Source organism: Phocoena sinus, chromosome 11, assembly GCF_008692025.1.
Source record: "Phocoena sinus isolate mPhoSin1 chromosome 11, mPhoSin1.pri, whole genome shotgun sequence".
NCBI classification, from domain to species: domain Eukaryota; kingdom Metazoa; phylum Chordata; class Mammalia; order Artiodactyla; family Phocoenidae; genus Phocoena; species Phocoena sinus.
Window position 1 is genome coordinate 42,832,624 of NC_045773.1, and position 21,320 is coordinate 42,853,943.

At 46.5% G+C, this 21,320-nt stretch overlaps 1 protein-coding gene across 1 annotated transcript in view; it reads right to left on the minus strand.

Annotated features, from left to right (window-relative positions):
• Nucleotides 1-3,817: 3,817 nt before the first annotated feature.
• The window catches only part of SCN10A (sodium voltage-gated channel alpha subunit 10), a 77,769-nt gene continuing 60,266 nt past the window's right edge, over nucleotides 3,818-21,320 (minus strand). The window contains exons 20-27 of the mRNA XM_032648888.1: nucleotides 20,354-20,527; nucleotides 16,262-16,384; nucleotides 14,716-15,000; nucleotides 13,938-13,991; nucleotides 12,960-13,097; nucleotides 12,599-12,703; nucleotides 7,769-8,039; nucleotides 3,818-5,025 (exon numbers count right to left, since the gene is read on the minus strand). Of these exons, the coding sequence (XP_032504779.1) occupies nucleotides 3,818-5,025; nucleotides 7,769-8,039; nucleotides 12,599-12,703; nucleotides 12,960-13,097; nucleotides 13,938-13,991; nucleotides 14,716-15,000; nucleotides 16,262-16,384; nucleotides 20,354-20,527 (2,358 nt within the window). The remainder of the gene's footprint in view (nucleotides 5,026-7,768; nucleotides 8,040-12,598; nucleotides 12,704-12,959; nucleotides 13,098-13,937; nucleotides 13,992-14,715; nucleotides 15,001-16,261; nucleotides 16,385-20,353; nucleotides 20,528-21,320) is intronic.

Sequence of the window (21,320 nt, forward strand, 5' to 3'; positions counted from 1 at the left end):
GGGGTACATCCGTGAGCAAGTAGAGCCCATGCTCTTGCAGGGCTTACATTCTAGTGGGGAAGACAGGCAATGAGAAAGTACACATATAACATATCAGAGTGCGGTAAGTGCTGGATGGGGCTGGTAATTAGATAGGCTGGTAAGGGAAGAACTGAAGAAAATGTGGGAGTGACCTATGTGGATATCATGGCTGAAGGAAAAGCAAGTTCCAAGGGCCTTTGCCCTGAGGCAAGAGCAGGCCTGGTGTGTGTAAGGAGCAGCAAGGAAGACAGTGTGGCTGAAGCACAGAGAGTTGGGGTGAAGATGAGGTCAGAGAGGAGTAAGGGCTGAATTATGTAAAACCATGGTAATAACGTCTACTTGGAGTACATAGAAGCCACGGGTGGATCTTGAGCTCTGGCTGCTGTTTGAGAATAGACTGCTGGGGACAAGAGTAGAAATGGGGGCAAGCTGTAAGGCTACTGAAATAATACTTGTGAGAGATAATGGTTATTGAATAAGGTTGATAGTCGAAAGTTCCCTTTCTCTAGAATTTCCTTTTCTGTTATCTACGCTAGAACTCCTAATCCTTTTACAGCTCAGCTCAGATAATCCAAGTCCAGGACAGAAACACCACAATTCAAAGCAGCAGATAGTGACTACTTCTGTGAAGAGGGAGGAGAATCTAACCTAAGCTATTCAAAAAATTTAACTTGTGAGCTATAACACACACACAGAAAACTGCAACTAGATATATATGCTTAGCTTAACACATGGTTATAAAGACAGCACTTATAAAGAGAACCACCTAGGTGGGAAATTAGAACATTGCCAGGGACCTAGTCACAATGCCTCCTTCCACCTATTACTAACCTCTACACTGCCTTTAATGGACAAATCCTTGCTTTTCTTTATGCATCCCTAAACAGTATATTTAATTTTGCCTGATTCTGAACCTCATAAAATCATATAGTATATATAGTTTGGTGACTGGCTTCTTTCACTCAATATTATGTTTTTAAGATTCATCCATAAACTTGTACAAGGCTATATCTCATTCTCATTACCACATAAAATTACATTTTAAAAATGTACCACAATTTATTAATTTATTCTACTGCTGATGGACATTAGGTTGTTTCTAATTTGGGTCTACTATGAACAATGATAATAAGAAATCTTGTTCATGTCTCCTAGAGCATGTGTGCATGGATTTCTCTAAGGTTTCATACCTACCAGTGGAAAACCCAAGTCACGAGTATATGTAAAAAGTTTAAGTAAAGTTAAACTGTTTTGCAAAATGGTTGTACCAATTTACATGCTCCAGCAGTGCATTAAACTTCCTGTTGCTCTACATCTTTGCCAGCAGTTGATATTTGTTAGATTCTAAAACTTTTATAAAGCTGATAGGTGTGTAGTGATATTTCACTATGGTTTTAATTTGAATTTCCCTGATTACTAATTAGGTTGTGTGCTCTTTCATATGCTTATTGATTATTCAGGTTTCCTCCTTTGTGATGTGCCTTTTCAAATCTCTTGCCATTTTTCCTACTGTGTTGTCTATTTTGTATTGATTTATAGATGTTAATAAAAATCTCTGAATATTAGAATTTTGTTGGATGTGTTTTATTTATTTTATCCACTTGACAGCTTGCCTTTTCATTCTTTTTAATGATCTATTTTCATGAATTTATGTTCTAAATTTTAATGTAGTCAAGTTTATCAGCCTTTTAAAAATTTTATGGTCACATAGATAGTTTCCTATATTATCTTCTAAAACGTTTATAGATTTGCCTTTCAAATATAGATACACCTGGAACTGATTTTAAGTACAAATAAGGTCAGATTCCTAGGTACCATACAGTTTTAGGTAGGGGTCCTTACCTTTCGCGGGGGACACAATTCAACTCACAACCTGGGACAAAATATGTAACAAGAATATATTTGAGAATAATATCATCTACTTAATAAAACTACTCTGATGGTTGGGTACATTTAAGTCTTCCACAAAACATTGTAAAAGTAAGCCACTCCCTAAGCTCTCTGTCCGCCCAGCTGTCTTATAAACACTTGGGCAAGCATCCTCTCCGAGGGCATTTTCATCGGCTGCGTGAGATTTAGCTGTTGAAGTAGCTGCACAGTGAATATGTGTGCTCTCTGGTCCAGTGCCATTTGGTTGAACTCATCTTTTAGATACAAACCAAGCATCCAGAGAACAGCTGATCTGTACTGGGTCAGCCTGTGCCCTCAGCTATTCCATCATCATCTTATTAACCTGCTTCTGTGGGTGCTTGCAAACCCCAATAAGCATTTCGAAAGCCTCTTTAGCCTCTGCTGGGCCAACTGTGATAGAGAAAGGATAGATTTTTCTGTGCGGCCCCAGAAAAATCTGTGTCCATGAAGCCTGTCAGGGGGACCAGTCTTTAGTCTTTGTAATTGAATAAATGGGAAATCTTATGAAGCGATAAAATACATATCAATGAATTGACCTGATCCTTGTCATCATGGCAAGGAATGTCCCAAGAGTTAATAGACGATCATGGCTCTCATTAAGACCCTTTATGTCTTATGCTATCACACGAACTTCTTAATCTCTTTCATCTCAAGACCTGCCATGTGACTTTGGCCTGAATATCATCCCTTGGCAACCCTTCCACCATTCAATGCATAAATCCAGTGAATCTTTTGGGGCTTAACTCTCATTATGTCTTGTGCTTAGAGCAGTGCCTGTCATATAATAGGTACTTTAAAACATTTGTAGGATGAGTTAAAGAAAGTATTGGCCTTACCTTTTGTCTCCCAGATCATCTTTCTCAAAATGTTCCTTTATTTTTGATTATACTAATTATGGAGTCCTGGTCCGAGGGGAATGTGAAAACCCCCATCCTTAAGTCTATGAGATGTGAAACAGCCTCTAGAATATATTCAAAAGCTGTCTTTTGGCCATAGAGCAGAAAGGTCTGGCCATTGCCGCTTCAGGGGAGAGTATTTTCGTCGTCTGAATTGGGACAGGGCATCACTGAGTTCTACAACATGAAATGCAAAGGCTGCAAAGACTGTCCATTCTGCCCCCCACCACCATGGGGAAGTGGTTCAGAGGGGAATGAGTTTGGCCCAGGTCAGCCAGGCAAGCAGTGGGAGAGTTAGTTAGGATGAGAACAGGCTCCCAGGACAGTGCTCCTTCCTGCCTACCCAGCCTGAACCCAAACTGCAAAATATCAGGAACCCTGAAAGTGAAGAAGTGATTTATGACATGTCAGTGTCACATAATTTTTTAAAATGATGCTTTAGGATATAACATTGGTTTTGACATACCTTTAAAAATATTAATTTTAATGGGTATCTCAGAGGCCTTTCATGACATAGACCACAGGTATTACCCTGGGCTGGAGCAGCTGTCCGGCAGCTCTCAGCATGCAGTCATGCAAAATCCTAAATAACACTGCCAGTCTCTATGTGGCGTTTCACAGAGGATGACCTTGGACCTTTAGCAACATTCTTGCCAGGTATCTTTGGAAGTTCTGGTCCTGAGGTGTTTGTCTTGGTAAATATAAGCTCTGGTCACCATCAAAATAAAATGTTCCAGGGACATTTTCTGGAAAGTAAGGGAACCCATCATCTGATACTGAAAATTAAAAGGGAAGTCACAGCGGAGACGCCCTTGGCTTCTGACTCTTGTTAGTGTGTGAGGGTTTCTCCAAAGGTGGGTACCAACTATATTCCCTGCCCCATTCTGACATTGCGACCAGTGGCATGCGTTGGTGAGGCGGTGGTGGTAAGTTGTCACAGAGCAGAAGGATATGTCAGAGCTGGACATGCCCATGCTGGAGGGTCCTCACTAGGGCCCAGTGGCTTCCTTAGTGGCAGCCTCCCCTTCGTTTTGTATCGAGCTAGACGTGCTTAAGTTGACTTGATCACTAAGGCCTCTAGTGACACTGTCGTAGGATGGTGGGAAAGATGTGGCAGAGGCAGTTTCAGATTTGTCTGGGAGCACACAGTTTTCATTTGCCACGAATGCAACAAAGCCTTCATCTGGGAGTGACACAGCCTCCTCCTCAGCCCTGGGCACAGGCAGGGGATTGGCGATCGTCATGGAGCGGTGCAGCACGTAGCTGCGATAGGCCTTTTGAATGACAGTGGCTGAAATGTCTTCTTGCTTCCACCGGAGGGTGGTTGCTATTGGTTCATAGGATGCTTTTGAAAGATTAGTTGCCATAAATTTCTCCTCCATATTTGCCTTCAGAGAATCCAACTCCCCAGATTCTCCCAGAACATTCTTGGTGAAGGTAAACAGGATGTCCAAACAGTGGATTTTATCTCCAGGGACCAAGGGCAAGTCCATCTGGATTAATATATTCCCATTGGGTTTTGGGATCCGCAGGGGGCCAGAGAGCGTGTCTGCAAAGTCTGAGAGGGCAGAGAAGGTAATGAACTGGGTGGCCTCCGGGTCGAACTTCTCCCAAGTCTCGTAGAACATGTCAAAGTCATCCTCGCTCAGGGGCTCCGTACTCTCCTTCGTGGCCACATTGAAGTTTTCCAGAATCACCGCAATGTACATGTTGACCACGATGAGGAAGGAGATGATGATGTAGGTAGTGAAGAAGAGGATGCCCACGATGGGGTTCCCACAGTCCCCTCTAGTGCCGTTGCTGTTGGGCAGGTTGGGGTCGCAGTAGGGAGGCCCCGTGTTGAGGATGGGGCTGAGAAGCCCGTCCCAGCCTGCCGACGTGGTGATCTGGAAGAGGCACAGCATGCTGTTGGCGAAGGTCTGGAAGTTGAACATGTCATCAATGCCAGCCTCCCACTTGACGTAGGCGAAGTTGGCCATGCCGAAGATGGAGTAGATGAACATGACCAGGAAGAGCAGCAGCCCAATGTTGAAGAGGGCGGGCAGGGACATCATGAGCGCGAAGAGCAGCGTGCGGATGCCCTTGGCCCCACGGATCAGCCTGAGGATGCGGCCGATCCGGGCCAGGCGGATGACTCGGAAGAGCGTTGGGGAGAATAAATTTCCAAGCGATGTAAGAATTGCAGAAAACACCAGGCCTTTAAAAGTGAGGGGAAATGATCTAATTAGTACTTCCAACCACGAGCCCTGACAAAGTTGACTGGATCACACCCCCTCTTCTCTGGCTGGTATGGACCTCCAAGTGAGCATCCATATTCAGGGACTCTGGACCCTCTGAGCCTGGCACAGTGGATGGCATAAAGTAGGGGCTCAGTAAGTGTCCATTGCATAAATCCCGTCTCCCTCGAGTAAGTCTCACCTTTCCCACCATGTTCTTATCTTTCCCTCCATCCAGATACATTCTTAGTCAACCTCCATGGTCAAAACCCAATTTCTGCAGCCTAGTTCAGCTGGAAGTGATTGCACCCTGTTCCACATGCTCTCAGTCCTTTGTCTGTTTTTGTCTGTAACATAGACCCGGCTCTTTCCTGAGAATTCAGCCTTTGGATAATGCCTTTACTTCCACCCTGGTCCTGTGCTCTGTGAAGGCTGGGACCCACTGTGATTCATCTCCCTATCTCCTACTGTGAAGATTGACTCAGTTCCTGGCACATGGTCCTGTGGATAATTGTACAGAGCCTAGTATTAATTATAAGGGGCCTGAGGACTTGGGCAACTTGCTGACAGCTAAAACAGAATGGTTTTGAATGGCCAGCTGTCTGCATAATAGATTTTATTTGTTTCTTTCATTTCCAGCTGTGTTTGAACTCTGTGTTAGGGCCTAGAGATGGGCTAGTTTAAGGTCATTTATAGCCCCCTAACCTGAACTATGAACAAGAGTGTGTATATCTCCCTATGTGATATCTAACTTGAAGACTGGTGAAACTTGGTCTTGGGGACCTGTGGAGGCCTGTTAAGACCATCAAAGATTAGGCAAGGCCTTTAGGTCAAACAGGATCCAAAACCTCTCAGGAGAAATGGTGAGGGGTATGATAGAAGCTCTCCCTCCTTGCCAGGGTGCCCTTGATCCCATTCTCCTACTCGCCTTTTGTCCTATGAATATGGGTGGTCACAGTATTGTGTTGGAAGGAGGAAGGAAATGGAGGAGAATTGGGATAATTATAATTTTGTATTATGAAATCTTTATGAAAGCCCCTCTCTTAAAGTCTAGTTTAACTGGGGCATTTTCCCATAGTGTGAGATACATATGTGTTTTTATAATCTACTAAGATTCTGCCAGCCAACTAGCCTACCTTTACAAGGGAGAATGAGTCTTCATACTTGTAACAATCAGACAATCAATACATGTCTTACAGGTGGAAAGGAAGAAGGGGAGAGGGAGGGAGAGTGGAAGAATGGCTAGTGGGTTCTTGCACTTGTTTTCGAGCTGTCATTATGAGTGATTTCTCTCCAGTGACGGGTGTTGCTGTGTAGGTCATAGGAACTGGTAGTTAAGGTGGCCCCATGATAGAATGGAGTACTCTGAGTATATTTTATTTCTATATTACTGATATGGGAAGTCACATAAGCAAGCTCCCTTCTCTAATATAAAATAATAATAAATGGCCTTTAGAGTCTCTCACTTTGGAAGGCAAACAAACAAACAAAACAAACCTCCCCCACCCCGCCCCTGGAAAACCCAGCAGCAATAGGAAAATAAAACAAAACAAAAAACAAAAATAAATTTAAACTTCCCAAACAAACACAACCCAAGGCTGTGTTTCAGCACCAGGATACAGAGATTAAGTGCCGCCTTTGTTGTATTCAGATGCTATTAGCTCTTGATAGTAAATCAATGGAAAATAAAATCTACAGCTATGCCCTGACATGAAAAGTAAGGAGGTCATGATATAATAGGTCAGGATATATTTACAAAGCAAAGTAAACCTGATGTGCTGGGATTTGGCCTTTATAGGATCCAACTTTGGCTAAACCACACGAAGGCCAGGGACGGTATCTTGGTCGTTGGTAGGAGGCTGTTAGTTTATTAAAAAGAACATTAGCATGGTCTAAATTCAGCTCCACCCTTTACAAACTATACGACCTTGCATAACTTTCTTAATCTCTGAGGCTCCATATTAAATGTATAAAATGAGTAGAGTAACACTCCTTCCCAGGGCTGCTGTGGAGATCCGTGGATCCCAGCCCAGTGCTCAGAACTCAGCAAGCACTCAATTATGGTGGCTGCAATCCCCACTTTAACCTCTGACTCCATTCATTTTCTCTGAACACCGCTGGCCCCCAAATACTGAGCCTGTCATTCAGCAACACCCAGACTAGGTCATAATAGCATTGATCTCTTGGCATTGGTCCCTTGACTTTACTGTCACTCATATTCCCTAAGTGGACAGTTATACAGAGATTTAATTCCAGACCCTTGACTTAAGAATCTCCTTTGAACAATCTCCTCCTAGTCTTTCCTCACTCTTCTGGCAACCACCTCCTTTTCCAGAAAGTATTTTATGACTCACCTCACACCACAGCACCCACTCTCTGCTCTGAAGGCCATAAAGATAAGACCCATTGGAAACTCCATCATCTTAGGTTTTCTTGTGCGTGATTGTTCCCTATCGGCTCCCAAATTTCTGGTGATGGCTGCACACACAGTAGGTGCCTGAATACCCTTCATGGCAGCATGGAGAAGGCTAGTGGAACCTCTGCATTTCACTGAGAGGCCCGGGGCATTTAAAATCTGCTGCTCTTGCAAAGCAGCAAATACTGGGCTCCTCTTACAACGTAGGTTTTTAAAAGTTTGTTAGCTGTCCCCTTGGTTTTGAAAGAGCAGCCAAAACAAGACCAAGTAGAGGCTGGGTGTCCCCACCACATGCGATGCCCACTTACTTCCAATGGAGAGGACCACGACAATTAAGTCAAATACATTCCAGCCATTGGTGAAGTAGTAATGCCTCAAGGCGAACATCTTCATGACACACTCGCCCATGAAGACGGCCACAAAGAACTGGTTGATTTTGTTTAGGATTTTTGTCTTTTCTTCACTCTGCTCGTCAGTCTCCACCATCATGGTGATCATGTTGAGGCAGATGAGGACCATGATGATGACGTCGAAAGTCTGCCTGGTCACGATGTCAAAGACAAAGCCCTGGTACTTGTTCTGAGAAAACAAGAGATGGTACATCAGGCCTTTGAGCAACATCAACCAGGCATCTGGAGAGGCTGTGTTCTTCACAGATGGGTTTGTAAAGTCTGTCTCTTTTGTCTCCCTCACACTCCACATCCCAACAGAAGCAGAATCCTAACCCTCCAAAATCTCACTCTTAGTTGTTTCTACCTCATTGCCTCTCCTGGCCCCACGAAGTCACTAGGCACTTTGTCCTTGTCCATGCTCTTCCCTCCACTTGCAGTGCCCCTCCAGTCCTTTCTCTGGGCCACCTAAATCCCCATAGCCTTGAAGCTGCTGCATATCACAGGAAGATAAGCTCAGTGCTTTGTGATGACCTAGAGGGGTGGTATAGGAAGGATGGGAGGGAGGCTCAAGATGGAGGGGATATGGGGATATATGCATACATATAGCTGATTCATTTTGTGCAGATGTCTAAGCAGGTCTTGGTTGTTTGCATTCTTGGAGAGAGGCAGAGTGGTCTGGACAACCAAGAGATCATTTTTAGGGGGCTATTTTTATGGTGTTTAAAAAATTTCTCCTGGTGTGGCCCTCTAGACTTTCCTGTGCTGTTAACATCTTATTGGTCTGTGAGCTCTTGATTCCAACCTCATCCTCCACCCTCACCTTCTCAGACACTTCTGAGCTCTGTGGAACTCACCTGCCTTGATCTGCAAACTTCTCCTCCTACTCAGTGGCTGCTCACTCTCCTCATGCCATGGACCCTAGGGCTGGGGGCAGAGCTGAGGTCCCTCTTGTTCCCCATTGTCACTCCCAGACCTTTGCTCCTCCTGTGTCTTGTAAAACCCTTCCTCCTCTGATGCCTGTGTCTTCAAGTTAGCCTTCCTTTGCCCCCTCTTCATCGCTACCACTTACTGACCTCCTGGTCCCTCTGCTTCATTACTGATGAGTGAGACTCTTGGCCACACTTGGCCACTCTTGGCTATTAGCTCTCGGTTCCTTACCTAAATCTCTAATGACCTAGTTTTTCCTAACTTAGAGAAAAATCTTCCTGAATCTCACATCTCTCTCCAGCTACCAGCCTACTCCTCTCTTCACTTCACAGTTAAATTTCTTGAAGGAGTTGTGTGCAATCACTGTTTCCCATTCATGCCTCAGCCTACTCCAACATAGCTTTTGTCCCCATCCTGCCATTGAAATGGTGCTTGTTAAGATCACTCGTAACGTCCAACATACTGGTTTGGCATCGCTTACCGCCCCCTCTGCCTTGAAACTCTCCTTTCTTGGCTCCCAGAGGGCTTACTTCCCTGGTTCTCTTCTTGCCTTTCTGTCTGCTCTTTTTAGAGTCTTCTTTACTCAACCTTTAGATATTAGAGTTCCTCAAGGCTTAGTCTTATGTACCCTTCGCTCTTCACGCCATTCTTTCTCCCTTGGCAATTTCTCCAGCCTGTGAATTAATATGTGTGTGATTTTTACTAATTGTTTTCCTGTGTCACTGGACTGTCATCTCTGTGAGGGCAGGAACATCTCACTGCCCTATCCCCAGGGTCTGCATAGTATCTGGAATGCAACAGATGATCAATAGGCAGATGAATGAATGGATGACAGAACGGACAGCTCTGAATTACACACACTTCAAACAGAATTATAAAGCCACTCCACTAGGTTGATTACATTTAATTCTGTACAAAAGGCACTTCCTGAATGTGTACTGTGTACAGGGCTCTGCATGAGCGGCTGTGAGGGAGAAAGGAACCTGTCATGAGTCTCACCAGGGAGCTCCCAGGAGCCACAAAGGGGAGAAGGGCTGTGACAGGGCTGGTTCCTGCTTTCTGCTTCATGGTGGGGATGGGTTGCTACCCTGCAGGGTTTGAGCAAAGAATCAGAGTGGGTCTGGCTCCAGGCATAGCTGCTGGCTCATGTCTTTTCTGGGATGCTGAGCCACTAATAGCTTTCATTTCATCACTGAAAATGGCAAAAAAAAAAAAAAAGAGGCCCATTCATGACTTCTAACTAAACAGAGCAGGCAACATTACTAAGTTCTGGGCATCAAGTTTGCCCTGGATATTCAGCTGCTGGGGAGTGGAGCGGCTTTCTAGCTGCTCTTGGCTTCGCTTGTGGGCAGGGATCACTTCTTTGCAACCCTCGGGGCTCTCAGAGATGATGAAGTGGGTGACTGATGATGTGATATTCTGGAGCCTATTATTTTCCTATAAAGTGGAGTATGTGAAACCTGATTTTAGTGATTTCTATAGTAGGGAATGTTATAGAATAAAATTTCCCAGTCTTGTGGAAGCCTTAGGCTCTGCTATGGATGAAGCATAAGATTTAGAACTTGGGGTTCACGTGTGGCAAGGAGTAGTATGTACATGCCTGTGTTGGAGGTCCCTATGTCATCCGAGGCTGGCTCTGCCATGAACTGGCACCCATGCACCTGTGGAGCAGAGTCCTGTGCCAATGCTCAGCTTACCTGACCAGCTCAACCTGCTGGGACCCCTCAGGGAAGAAGATGGCCTTTCCAGTGCCAATAATCTAGTGAGGAGGAAACTGGAGCTGGGAAGGTGAGTCTTAGGTGGGAGTGGGCATTTCTCTTATTGCTTGGGCTTCTTTCTTGGCTCTGGACTTTGTGGAGGGCAGATGATCAGGCTGGTCCCACTGTGGGGTGGGTGCCAAGACGTCGCCTGCCATATGGATGCTGGCCAGGAGCTAGGATGGGCCAAGGCTCGTGGGCCCTGGTGAGCAGCCAGCTGCAATTGCCGCCTGGGCCCTGATCTGCTAGTTTCCCTTTTGGTATCCGAAACCTCAAAGTCTTGTTTAAATGTTCCAGCCTTGCCTCAGCTATGCTAAAGGGAACAAAGGAAATAATGTTTGCCGTGCCTAGACCAGAATATTAAGGAGAGAGCCATGTTCCCCCACTAAAGCTATTATAGTGTGGATAGTTAGTTAGTTAGTAATATACACCCCCTCCCATTCAAAGGGATGGCTAATGTCAGGAACACAACTGGGCTATGAGGTCTCACTTTGCTTATCCGCATGGAAGACCTCCTCCAGTGCCAACCTTGGAGGACCTTGGGGATGGCTTGATTAGGAGACGTGATGATTTTGTTGTAGGTCTTCCTGCCCAACCACTGACTTCCACTCCTACTGCAGTGCCTGGAGTTTCAGCATTAGGTTCCTATCTTTATATTAAGATAGTGTCCTTTCCAGGGTCCCTTTTGGAAATGCAGCTCACCCTGTCCCAAGGAAATTGTCTTCCTTGAGAGGAGGAAGCTATGGTGGCCTGTGGGATTGGCTGATGAGAGGGGAGAAGCTGAGATGTTATAGAGAGATGGAGCAAGTATGTAGGGAAGGGTACCCAAAACTGTCATGATTTTGCCAAGGGTTGACCCCAGCACAGAACACCTTGGTGTCTGTTCAAATGTGGATTCAACATCAGTCCAGCCACCAGAAAAGGTCAGCAGGGACCTAACTGCTCGCTTCTCATTAGGTCTTAGGATCCTTCCCCCGTAACCCCGGCTTGACTCTGATTGGCTGGGCTCAGCCTTTCACCTACATCTTCTAATTTTGAGCCTGTTCCTGCCCACTGGACATTGGAGGGATACTCCCTGAGCCTTAGGGACTCTCCGTCAGGCTAACTCAACCCCAGTTATCTTGATCTTATGAGGTATTTGGAAGGACACCTCTGACCCTACAGAGGTCTGAACACCTTATCACTCCCCATTGTAACACTTCTTATCAGAATGGAGAATAGTAATACATTTGTGACCACTGTATCCAAGTAAAGCATGTGAAAGGTCATAGCATTTTCTTTTCCTCCTGTAAATGTTTTTAAGACTTTGTGCTCATGAAGTTTTTGGTATCTTATGCAAACCCCATGCCTCGATTTAGAAATTATAATGTCTTGGCCAACAGAATGTATGTCTCCCTGATTCATTTAGGGAAAGGCCTGTACCTTTGCTGAAGGTCCTTAGGTTTTGCCCTTGTGTGGAGAAGGGCTAATGGGATTGTGCCATGGACCTTTTTGAATAAAGGAATCACAGGGGAGTATGCCTCTAAGTTTTGGTCAATCTTTAAACACTAGAGTAGGATAATTTTTGGTTCCTATTGTGTCACCTGACCATGACCATGACTGGGCCCAGGATCCCAGGGTGGTTGGGTTTGGCTATTTCCTCTCTGTCTTCCTGTAGGCATGGGGTAGAATGTGGGGGGAGGCTGGCAATCTGTTGCAACCTGCATTCAAAATGCATAACCACAAATGTTTCATCTCAGGGCTCTAACCATCCTTACTATCATTTAGCCTAATCTGTTCCTGATCTGGTGCTGGAAACTTAAGCCTGTTGGGCAACTCAAGTACTTCCCTAAACAGGTCTATCTGGAACACCTGCAGGAGTATGTTCACTCCAGAAGATCAGAGTTGCTTCTTGCAGACTTTTCTTCCTTGGGCCTGGGATCTCTCATTACCTCATCCTCAAAATCAACCCAGATCTCCTCCTCCACAGAGAGCATTGGCCAGACGCCTACCAGCACAGGCATGGGCTGTCAGGTTGGATTTCCAGACACTTTCTGCTAGAGAGGCGAGCTCTGGGGCTCACCAGGGGCCGTGGGATGGGCTTCTGGGGCTTCTTGGAGCCCAGTTTCTTCATGGCATTGTAGTACTTCTTCTGCTCCTCTGTCATAAAGATGTCCTGGCCCCCTAAGTGCAGAGAGATAGGATAACACACACCACTGTTATTGCCCCCAGATGGCAGCCTTCAGTCCTTTCTGGGCCCAGACCCCAGACAGGGGTGAAGCCTGCAATCAGGGGGCAAAGGTCGGTGTTGGTGCTAAAAGCCAAGATTGGGTTCCTGGTCAGGCATGGGGGCTGTGACTAGTGTTGCTTCAGTCACGAGGCCCGGGGATCGACGGTAAGTCTAAGACTCATCACTACCACAGAAACACCTAAGCCCCACTTATCTTTTTTTTCTGTTGGTTGAAGTTGTCAATGATGACCCCAACGAAGAGATTGAGTGTGAAGAAGCTGCCAAAAATGATGAAGATGATGAAGTACAAGTACATGTACACGTTGTCCTCCCACTTGGGCTGCATGTTCACCTGTGAGCAGACAAGTGGGGGCATGGGGACGAGGGGGCATCTTAGCTTGTGTTTACCCCAAAGAACCCTGAGACAAGGACCTGGCTGCAGGTGGCTTATTTGCGAGGTGATCCCAGGAAGCAGAAGTGAGAGAGGGGGAGGCAGGAACAGGATAAAGGCAGCACCACTACCATGGGCAACAGGCACTCCATGCTCTAAGGACTGTAGAACACACTTCAGAATTGTACCTCCAAGGGACAGGGAAGTGAGAGCTTTTATCTACAGACTCCCAGAGCTCATTTGTGAGGGTTTCCCCTGTAGACTCGAAGTCCTCTGCCCTTGGGGGAAAAGCTGCTGAGCCAGCTCTGAGGCACTGAAGAAAATCAAATCTCAGACAGAATAAGAAACAAAGGATGAGGGTGAACTCAGAGGTGGGTTGAGGGGATATGGGGCAGGGCGTCAGCGGTGTCTTGTGCCCCAGCAGGAAAGGGTCCTTCCCCAACAGCACCCATCTCCTCCACCTGGCTGCCGTGACAGTACCTGAAATTCCACTGTTCCAGCTAGCCACTGCCCTTGCCCCTGCCTCTGCCCAGGGAGCGCCCTCATGCACAGTCCTTTAGAGGTTATCTGATAATTTCCTCAATGGTGAACAGAGGAAGAACTTGAGAAGCCTAGGAGACTAGGTCAGCTTAAATATCCAACAGAAGGCCAGCTGGACACTGCTCCGGCGGGGGGATAGTGCCAGACTGCTGGGTGATCGCCTTTTCCAGTACCAAGGCCACCTTCACCCCATTTCAAATAGACTAATGTGGGCGGGAGGCACAGAGCGGGAGGCGGTAGTCACCACGGGCTGAGACTCACTTCCCGGGAATCGACAGCTGCGTACATGATGTCCATCCAGCCTTTAAAGGTTGCCTGGAAACAAGGAACAGAGGCCACTCAGTGTCTGCCCATCCATCTACATCGGCCTCTGTTTTGATTCACTTATTTGTCTGTTTTTCTCATAGAGCATTGGCCCCGCTGGAGCCAGTTCTGACATGACTCTGATTTCAGTGCCTAGCACACCATAGCTACTCAGGGACTTGTTGTTGAACGAATGCATGAACAAAGGGTGGAGTGCAGGAAGCTGTGGGTAACTGCATGACAAATGTATAAGCAATTGCATTAACACTGAATGAACAAGTGGATGAAGGCAAAGGATGAATGAATGAATGGAAGCATGAATGTTATTGACTGTCATCATCACAAGCATTATCTATCATTACAATAGACTGGAACATAATTTATTACCCTCTAGGAGACGATCTGCAATAGAAGACTGCTCAGTCTGTGTGGCTGTACCAGGTCTATTTTGTACAAGTAGTGAATTCTAAGTCATCACCTGATATAGCCCCATGGCAGGCCTATCCCTTTATTCTATTCTATTAGCCCAAATTGGTCTAATTGCACTACTGGGAGATCACACTCATTGGTAGGGCCCTCTAGCCTCATGGTGCAGTCTGTAGGAACAGGGAATAATCTCACTTCACACTGAGTGCTACCCCTCGCAAAGTCTCCACATAGCATCTTCTGGGAGACCCCAGGCCCTCCACTTTATCAAGCAGCCAAAGGAAGAGACATGGTTGATCTCAGGACTCACCACCTGCAGAAGTGCGAGGTAGCCCATTGCAACATTATCAAAGTTGACCTTCACATTGACCCAAAAGAAGCTTCCAGTGTGGTTTTGACGTTCACAGTCAGACATGTTATTCACAGTAGTCCAAGGCACAAGAAGGAAGCCTTCACTGGTCTTGTTGATGCATTTCTGAAACTTCCCTGCGAAGAGGTTCACACCCATGATGCTGAAGATGAGCCAGAAGATGAGGCAGACGAGGAGGACGTTCATGATGGAGGGGATGGCGCCTACCAGGGCATCTACCACCACCTGGGGGGAAAGGCAGAAAGATCTGGAACCCCACCGATGCCACACCCTTCTTGCCCGATCCCAGTTCTTTCTACCCTCACTCGGGCTGCTTCATGAGCCAGTGGAAGCAAGAGAAGTGGGTTAATTAGAGCCATAATTCAGACTCAGAAGACAGAGACACTGGGCAGTGAGGATGGGTTTATACATTCTCTCTAAAGTTCATTCAGGGCAGGTTTCAGTGTCTCTCCTTAGGATTGAGGAGATGGACACACTTACAAGCACATACATACTCATTTAGGGGTGCCAGTGTGTGTTTTGCACTTGCACATACAGACTTCTAGAACTTTACTTTATTTTATAAACTATATGTTTATAAAATACAGTTTATAGTGTGCTTTGGTCAAGAATCAGTGAAAACCCAAATCCATATTCACAAACTTGTTTATTTGTAAATTAGCAACCTGGAGATAAAATAAACATCAAAGTATTTCAATCATAAGCTTCTAGCGTTTGTAAAGATACAAGTTAATTTTAAAAGTCCACTTTTGTTTTGAAGGTATGATGTCTTCTTTGAGGCAGTGGTGGAGGAAGAAAGCAAACCTTGCTTTCTGTACCAGAAGACTTTCATAATTATGTGGAAGGGGAGGGGAGAAAATGAGCAGTCCCTCATCCCCCATAAGACAAGGGCCAGACTTGTGAGCATTCCATCCTGAGGAAGACAGTGAGGGCGAGGTGGCGGCTGAAAGCCTTGGATGAGGAGAGGGATGGATGAAAGGAGAGAATCCATAGGACCCAATGACTGTGCTGGGTTGGAGAGAAGACGCGTTCCAGTGGGTGGTGGCTGAGCTGCTGAGCCGCTGATGTCACTGCATTTAAATGGAGTGTCAGAGGCAAGGCTCATTTGTCATGGAAAGATGAAGAGCTTGGGGTGTTCTGGAGATTTTGGCAATAAGGACAAAAGGCAGGCTGGGGAGATTGAGGTAAGAGATGCTTGTGACGCTGTGAAGCAGGATTGCCTCACTAAGAGCAGGAGAGAGTGAGGTCTGAGTCCTGGTAGATGTGATGTTTGAGGTGAGAAGGGAAGCAGGCTTACAGAGGGACTTGAAGGAGAACTAGGAGAGTTAGGGTACTGCAGCACCACCAACGTGACAGCAGAAAGTGGGGACCCCTGAGCTGACCTGTGGGGGTAGGGCCTGGAGCTCAGGGTCAGTAGTATGGAGGGCGTAAAGGGGGAATGGGTACCAAATGCTGCAGACCAGAGCGGTTAGGAGATAGGTCTTACCCGCATGCCTTCAAATCGAGACAGGGCCCGCAGTGGCCGCAGGGCACGGAGGGTCCGAAGGGCTTTGATGGATGCCATATCAGAATACTGCAGCACCTTCGCTATAAGGCTTGTCAGTGAGATCTGAGTGCAGGCAGAGAGCAAAAGCATCACCCTAGGGTTCCAGAAAGTTGACCCTGGTGGATGGAGACAGGAAATCCCTCCCACTCCCTACTCTGTCAGAGCCATCATCCTGGCTCCCACCTTATTCTGAACTCCAACGAGAGGTATAGTGAGAGTCCAATCTCTTCTCTTTCATTAAAAATTTCATTCATCATTTATCTGAACTTTTGGCCAAGAAAATCTCAGTCTCCCACATCGCCACCCCCTTGTATGTAGGTGATCAAGCTCCCAGTGTAGTAAATCAGCCTTCCCTTTCCTCTCTAGAGGCACCAGCCAGTTCCCAACAGCCTTTAAAATGTGGTTGACTTTCAGAGACTTGGAGAGATGCTGGCCCTTCATGGGGGTTATGCAGAAAGTCTATCTTGAGGAATATAAAGTGAGGCTCCATTGTACGTGCTGCGAAAAGTGGGGAAGAAAGAGTCCTGGGCTGGGTGGGGTCTAGTTCCCTCTCAACCCTGATGTTTTTGTGACCTTGGGTCAGTGCCTTGTTAGTGCAGCTTGTACTTTCAACCTTTGTAAAATGAGAAATCAGACTAAGAGAACTCCGAGGCCCTCACAGCTCTGCAGTTTTCCAGGAAGAGTGACTGGCATGGGGCCAGGAGATTCAGCTTTGACAGATAGCTGAGATATAATGACTGAGTTGTGAGTCCCTGTTGGTTGGTCAGTTTTGCATTTTTTAAAGTGTTGGACCAAGGACTGCAAAGGCACAAACTTACATGGAAAAATGGTCACACCTTCCAGGAACTTTGAAGGTGCCAGGGAGATACGCTATGCATTGGCTTGAGCTTGCCAGAGACTGTGACCCAATCCTGGGAGACCCCCAACTGCACCACGACTGGTGGGCTGAATTCAGGCTCAGCTTGACAGCTAGGAGGGGATGTCAGAAAGGGAAGGGTTTACACTTGGGTGCTAGAGCCCCAAACAATGCCTGTTCTCTGAATGGTGGCTTATTCCACCAGGACAGAAAACTGGAATGGAAACAACCCCCTTCCTCCAACCAGGCAAGGCTCCAGACACCAGCAGGTGGCACCCAGCTGCCTGGCTAAGTGAGAGCAGGAGGTTTGGGGCCAGTTCCATGCTGGACCCTGTTCAGTCTTTTGCTCAGCCCCTGGGAAGGCTGCCTCACGTGCAAAATCTGCAGTTGGGGCAATTAGGAGCCGGGGCCTCTCCAGCAAAGCCCTCCCATCCAAGCCCAGCTCCATTCCCACTGCTCAAGCCACAAGCCTCCCAACTGGTCTCTAGGCTCCCGTATTGCATCCATCCCATCCATTCTCCTCTGCAAATCTGATTATGATCATGTTTCTCTCTTACTCCCAACCTTCATTGATGTTTTATCATCTCAGGATAAGCTCCAGACTCCTTAGCCTGTGTCATATGGCCACAGCCTGCTTTTCCAGTCATATTTCACCCACGTATCCTACCCAAATCAAGTTGCTCCCTAAATGTACCTGTGTCTGTGCCTTTGCCCAGGGTTGTTCTTTAATTAAGATTGACCACCCCCAGTTCTTTTTGCACCTTGTTGCTCCTGCTCATTTTAAGCCTTATATCTAATGCCACCTCCTATATGAAGCCTGCCCAGCTACCCCACCCCCAGAGTGGAAGCAGGTTCATGTCTCTGTGTCCCTAAGACACCAACTATTTCCAGCAGTGCTCACCACATCCTCCCTCATCATATGTTTATTTCTCTCTGTTGTCCTACCTGCTGGAAGAGTAAAGTATAAACTCCTGGAGATAGGGAATTTTTATTTCTTGGCTTCTATCCCCCCGAGAGCACTTCATAAAACAATCCTATATGCAGTAGTTATTGATATAAATAAGCACTTGATAAATTGAAAAAATAGAGAGAGGCATGTTGGGATGGATGGATGGAAGGAAGGAAAGAAAGAAGGAAGAAATCTTGATGGAAAGTTGAATGATGGTTGGATAGAAGAATGGACTAAATGATACAAAGATGGATATGAGAGTTGAAAGGAAGAATGGAAGAAAGAAAGCAAAGAAGAAAGATAAAATCATGGATAGTGGATGAATGGGATGGATGAATTGGGGAAGGATGGATGGCTGGATAAATGACGGATGAATGAAAAGATAGAGAGATGGGTAGAGGAATGGAAGAGATTAGAGAATGATGGAAGGTTGACTGGATGGAAGAATGGGTGGGTGGATGGATGAATGGAAGAAAAAGAGGTGAGAGGACAGATGGGTGGAAGAAAGGAAGGATAGATTGATGAGGTAAAGGAAGAATAGAAAGATGGAAAATGTGTGAACAGAAGGAAAATTGGATAGAAGGTGCTTGAATGAGTGAATAGAAGGTTAGATGACTGGATAATTCAACAGAAAGACAAGTCAAAAGATAGAAAGATAGAAGGGTTAAGGACAAATTGATAGAGGGATGGAAGGAAGGTTAGGATGAATAGATGGGCAGAAGGGAGGAGGGAAAGAAGAGTGAGAAGAGTTGGATGGAAGGAGAGGACTGACAGGATAAACAGAAGAAGTAAACATGAATGGATGTTTGGAAGGAAGGAAAAAGGAAGGGTGAATGGTTGGATAGATGGAAGGAGGGATGGATGGTCAGAAGGAAGAATTAGTAGGCAGATGGATGGATGGATGAGTGGGTGACCACATCAGGGGATCAGGACTGAAACTAGTGAGACCTACTTAGGAGTGACTGCCCCTAACAAGAGTGGGTAGCTGGAATAAAATTTTCCTTTCCTTTATGAATAATTATATGATATGCACAAAATTATCACCTGTGACTCAGATTGCAGGCCTCACAGCTAATCCCTGTGGTACAGTGGCCTGATGCTGCTAGCGCATTGGTATCAGGAAAGAAGAGAATTAGGTGCACAGACCTGCTGTGGAGGACCTGCCAACACAGGAGGCTGGACAGAATGTTCTGAACTGGACCCCATCCAGCTTCAGCAGGCAAGCACCAAATACAGACACATTTCCTAACACCTCTGATGTGCAGACCTTGGCACCAGTGGCTGTGGGAGTGTGGGAAGCAGAGGCAAACATAGCACGTGCCTCCCCCACCTGCAGGGACCCTCAGACGTGCAGCAGTGAACAAATAGCTCAGGCAGCTATCCTGAAAAGCCAAGACTGCAAGGGTCTGGATAGATAGAGGACTGTATTGTTAAGAGGAGGAGGAGCTCTCTCCGGGCTTTGGGGGCTAGGAGAGCTCTTAGGAGACTTTACTGAGGATGGTCTCCTCACACCTTTGAGGAATCTCAAGTTTAATGTGTGGGAGGCACTTGGTAAATCCCCTAATGCAGGGCTAGTGGCCACAGGTTCATCTGAACACATGAGCTCCAGCTCATCACCTCTCCAAAGGGACTCTTTGCCCCTTTTAGTGCCACTGGGGAGACATCAGTGGTTTAAGCTCAGTGGCTCTCAATCCTGTCTACACATTGGACATGCCCAGGGGCTTTTACAAACTACTGATGCATGGACTCCACCCAGGACCAGTAAGACCCCAATCTCTGGGAAGAGTAGTGTTTGTTCACTCTGTTCTTAAGAGCTTCCCAAGTGATTCTAAAGTGCAGCCAGGGCTGGGGATCATTGAGTCAGTGGGAGGGCAGGTTCTCTGTGCCAGGAAGTCCTCAGCATCCCTAGGTCTAGAACCCCTGACAATGGATGCAAGGTCATGTGCCATCTTGCTTTGGATGTAAAATACAGAGGTAGTAAGTGGTCTTTCTGGATGGAGACCTAGGAACTGAAGACGCACCTGAGTGTCACTGTTGTGTTGGAATCATGTACTGCCTGGATCTTACCTGGATCACAGGTATGCAGGGTTATTATCAGACCCCTTGCTAAGACTTCTCTTTGGAGTCACCCTTGAAGGCCAGGCCTCCAAGCTTCCTTTGCGTTAGTTGCAGCCATCAGCCAGGGGAAAGGACCCCAAAGCCCACAAGTGCCCACTGAGACACTCACGTTCACGATGAGGAAGTCCAGCCAGCACCAGGCATTGGTGAAGTAACTTTTAAAGCCATAGGCCACCCATTTGAGCAGCATCTCAAACACAAAGATAAACGTGAACACCCTGTCGGTGTACTCCAGCAAGGCCTTAACCGTGGGCTTCTGGTCAAGGTAAAAATCTTCAAAGGCCTGGAAGGAAAGGAGCAAAATGATAGGCAGCCTAGACCCACAGCACTGGGGCCCAGGGACAGGGAAGGACCCAGTCAGCCCCTGAGAGAGCTTTGGTAACCAGTTTGCCTGCATCATTTTTTTTTCTCTGCTCTGGGAGGTAGGGTGGGGTAGTGGAGGAGGCCCTGTGAGATACAAATGAGGACTTCCTCGGAGCCAACAAGGACACACAGCCCTGCTTATACTTTGCAGGGGAGCTGAACACAAGTGAGAAAGGAAACCTTCTCTAATTGGATTTTGGAAGTGAACCAAAGGGATTGCTAACAGTGACTTAGTTTAAAAATAAAAGCAACAAAGGATGTTCGTGAAAGTGAAAGTAAGACTCACCAGTGAACTCTGAAAAAGAATGCTGCCTTTCATTGGTAATCAAGGAAATTCAAATGAAGAGAAGATGCCATTTTTCTTTTATCAGATTAATGAAGAGGAAAGGGCATCGGTGGGAGTGGATGGTGGGGGGGAACCCCGCAGTTAGTTTGGCTGTGGGGAATCAGCTACTCTCATATACAGCTGGGCAGAGTGAAAACTGGTTCGGTTTTTGGGACCCCAACTTGGTAATATGACTCAAAGCTTTTAGAAATCCAGCAATTCTGCCTTCAAGAATGTATCCTAAGGACACTAGATGTTGTTGGTGTCCCACCTAGATCCTGTTTAAGAAGCCAGTATGACCATCCCCAGCTGCTGTGAACGTTGGTTGCTAAAGGCTGGTGAATGCCCCTGTTGCCTGAGGACACGTCTCTGGGCTGAAGGGAAGTGC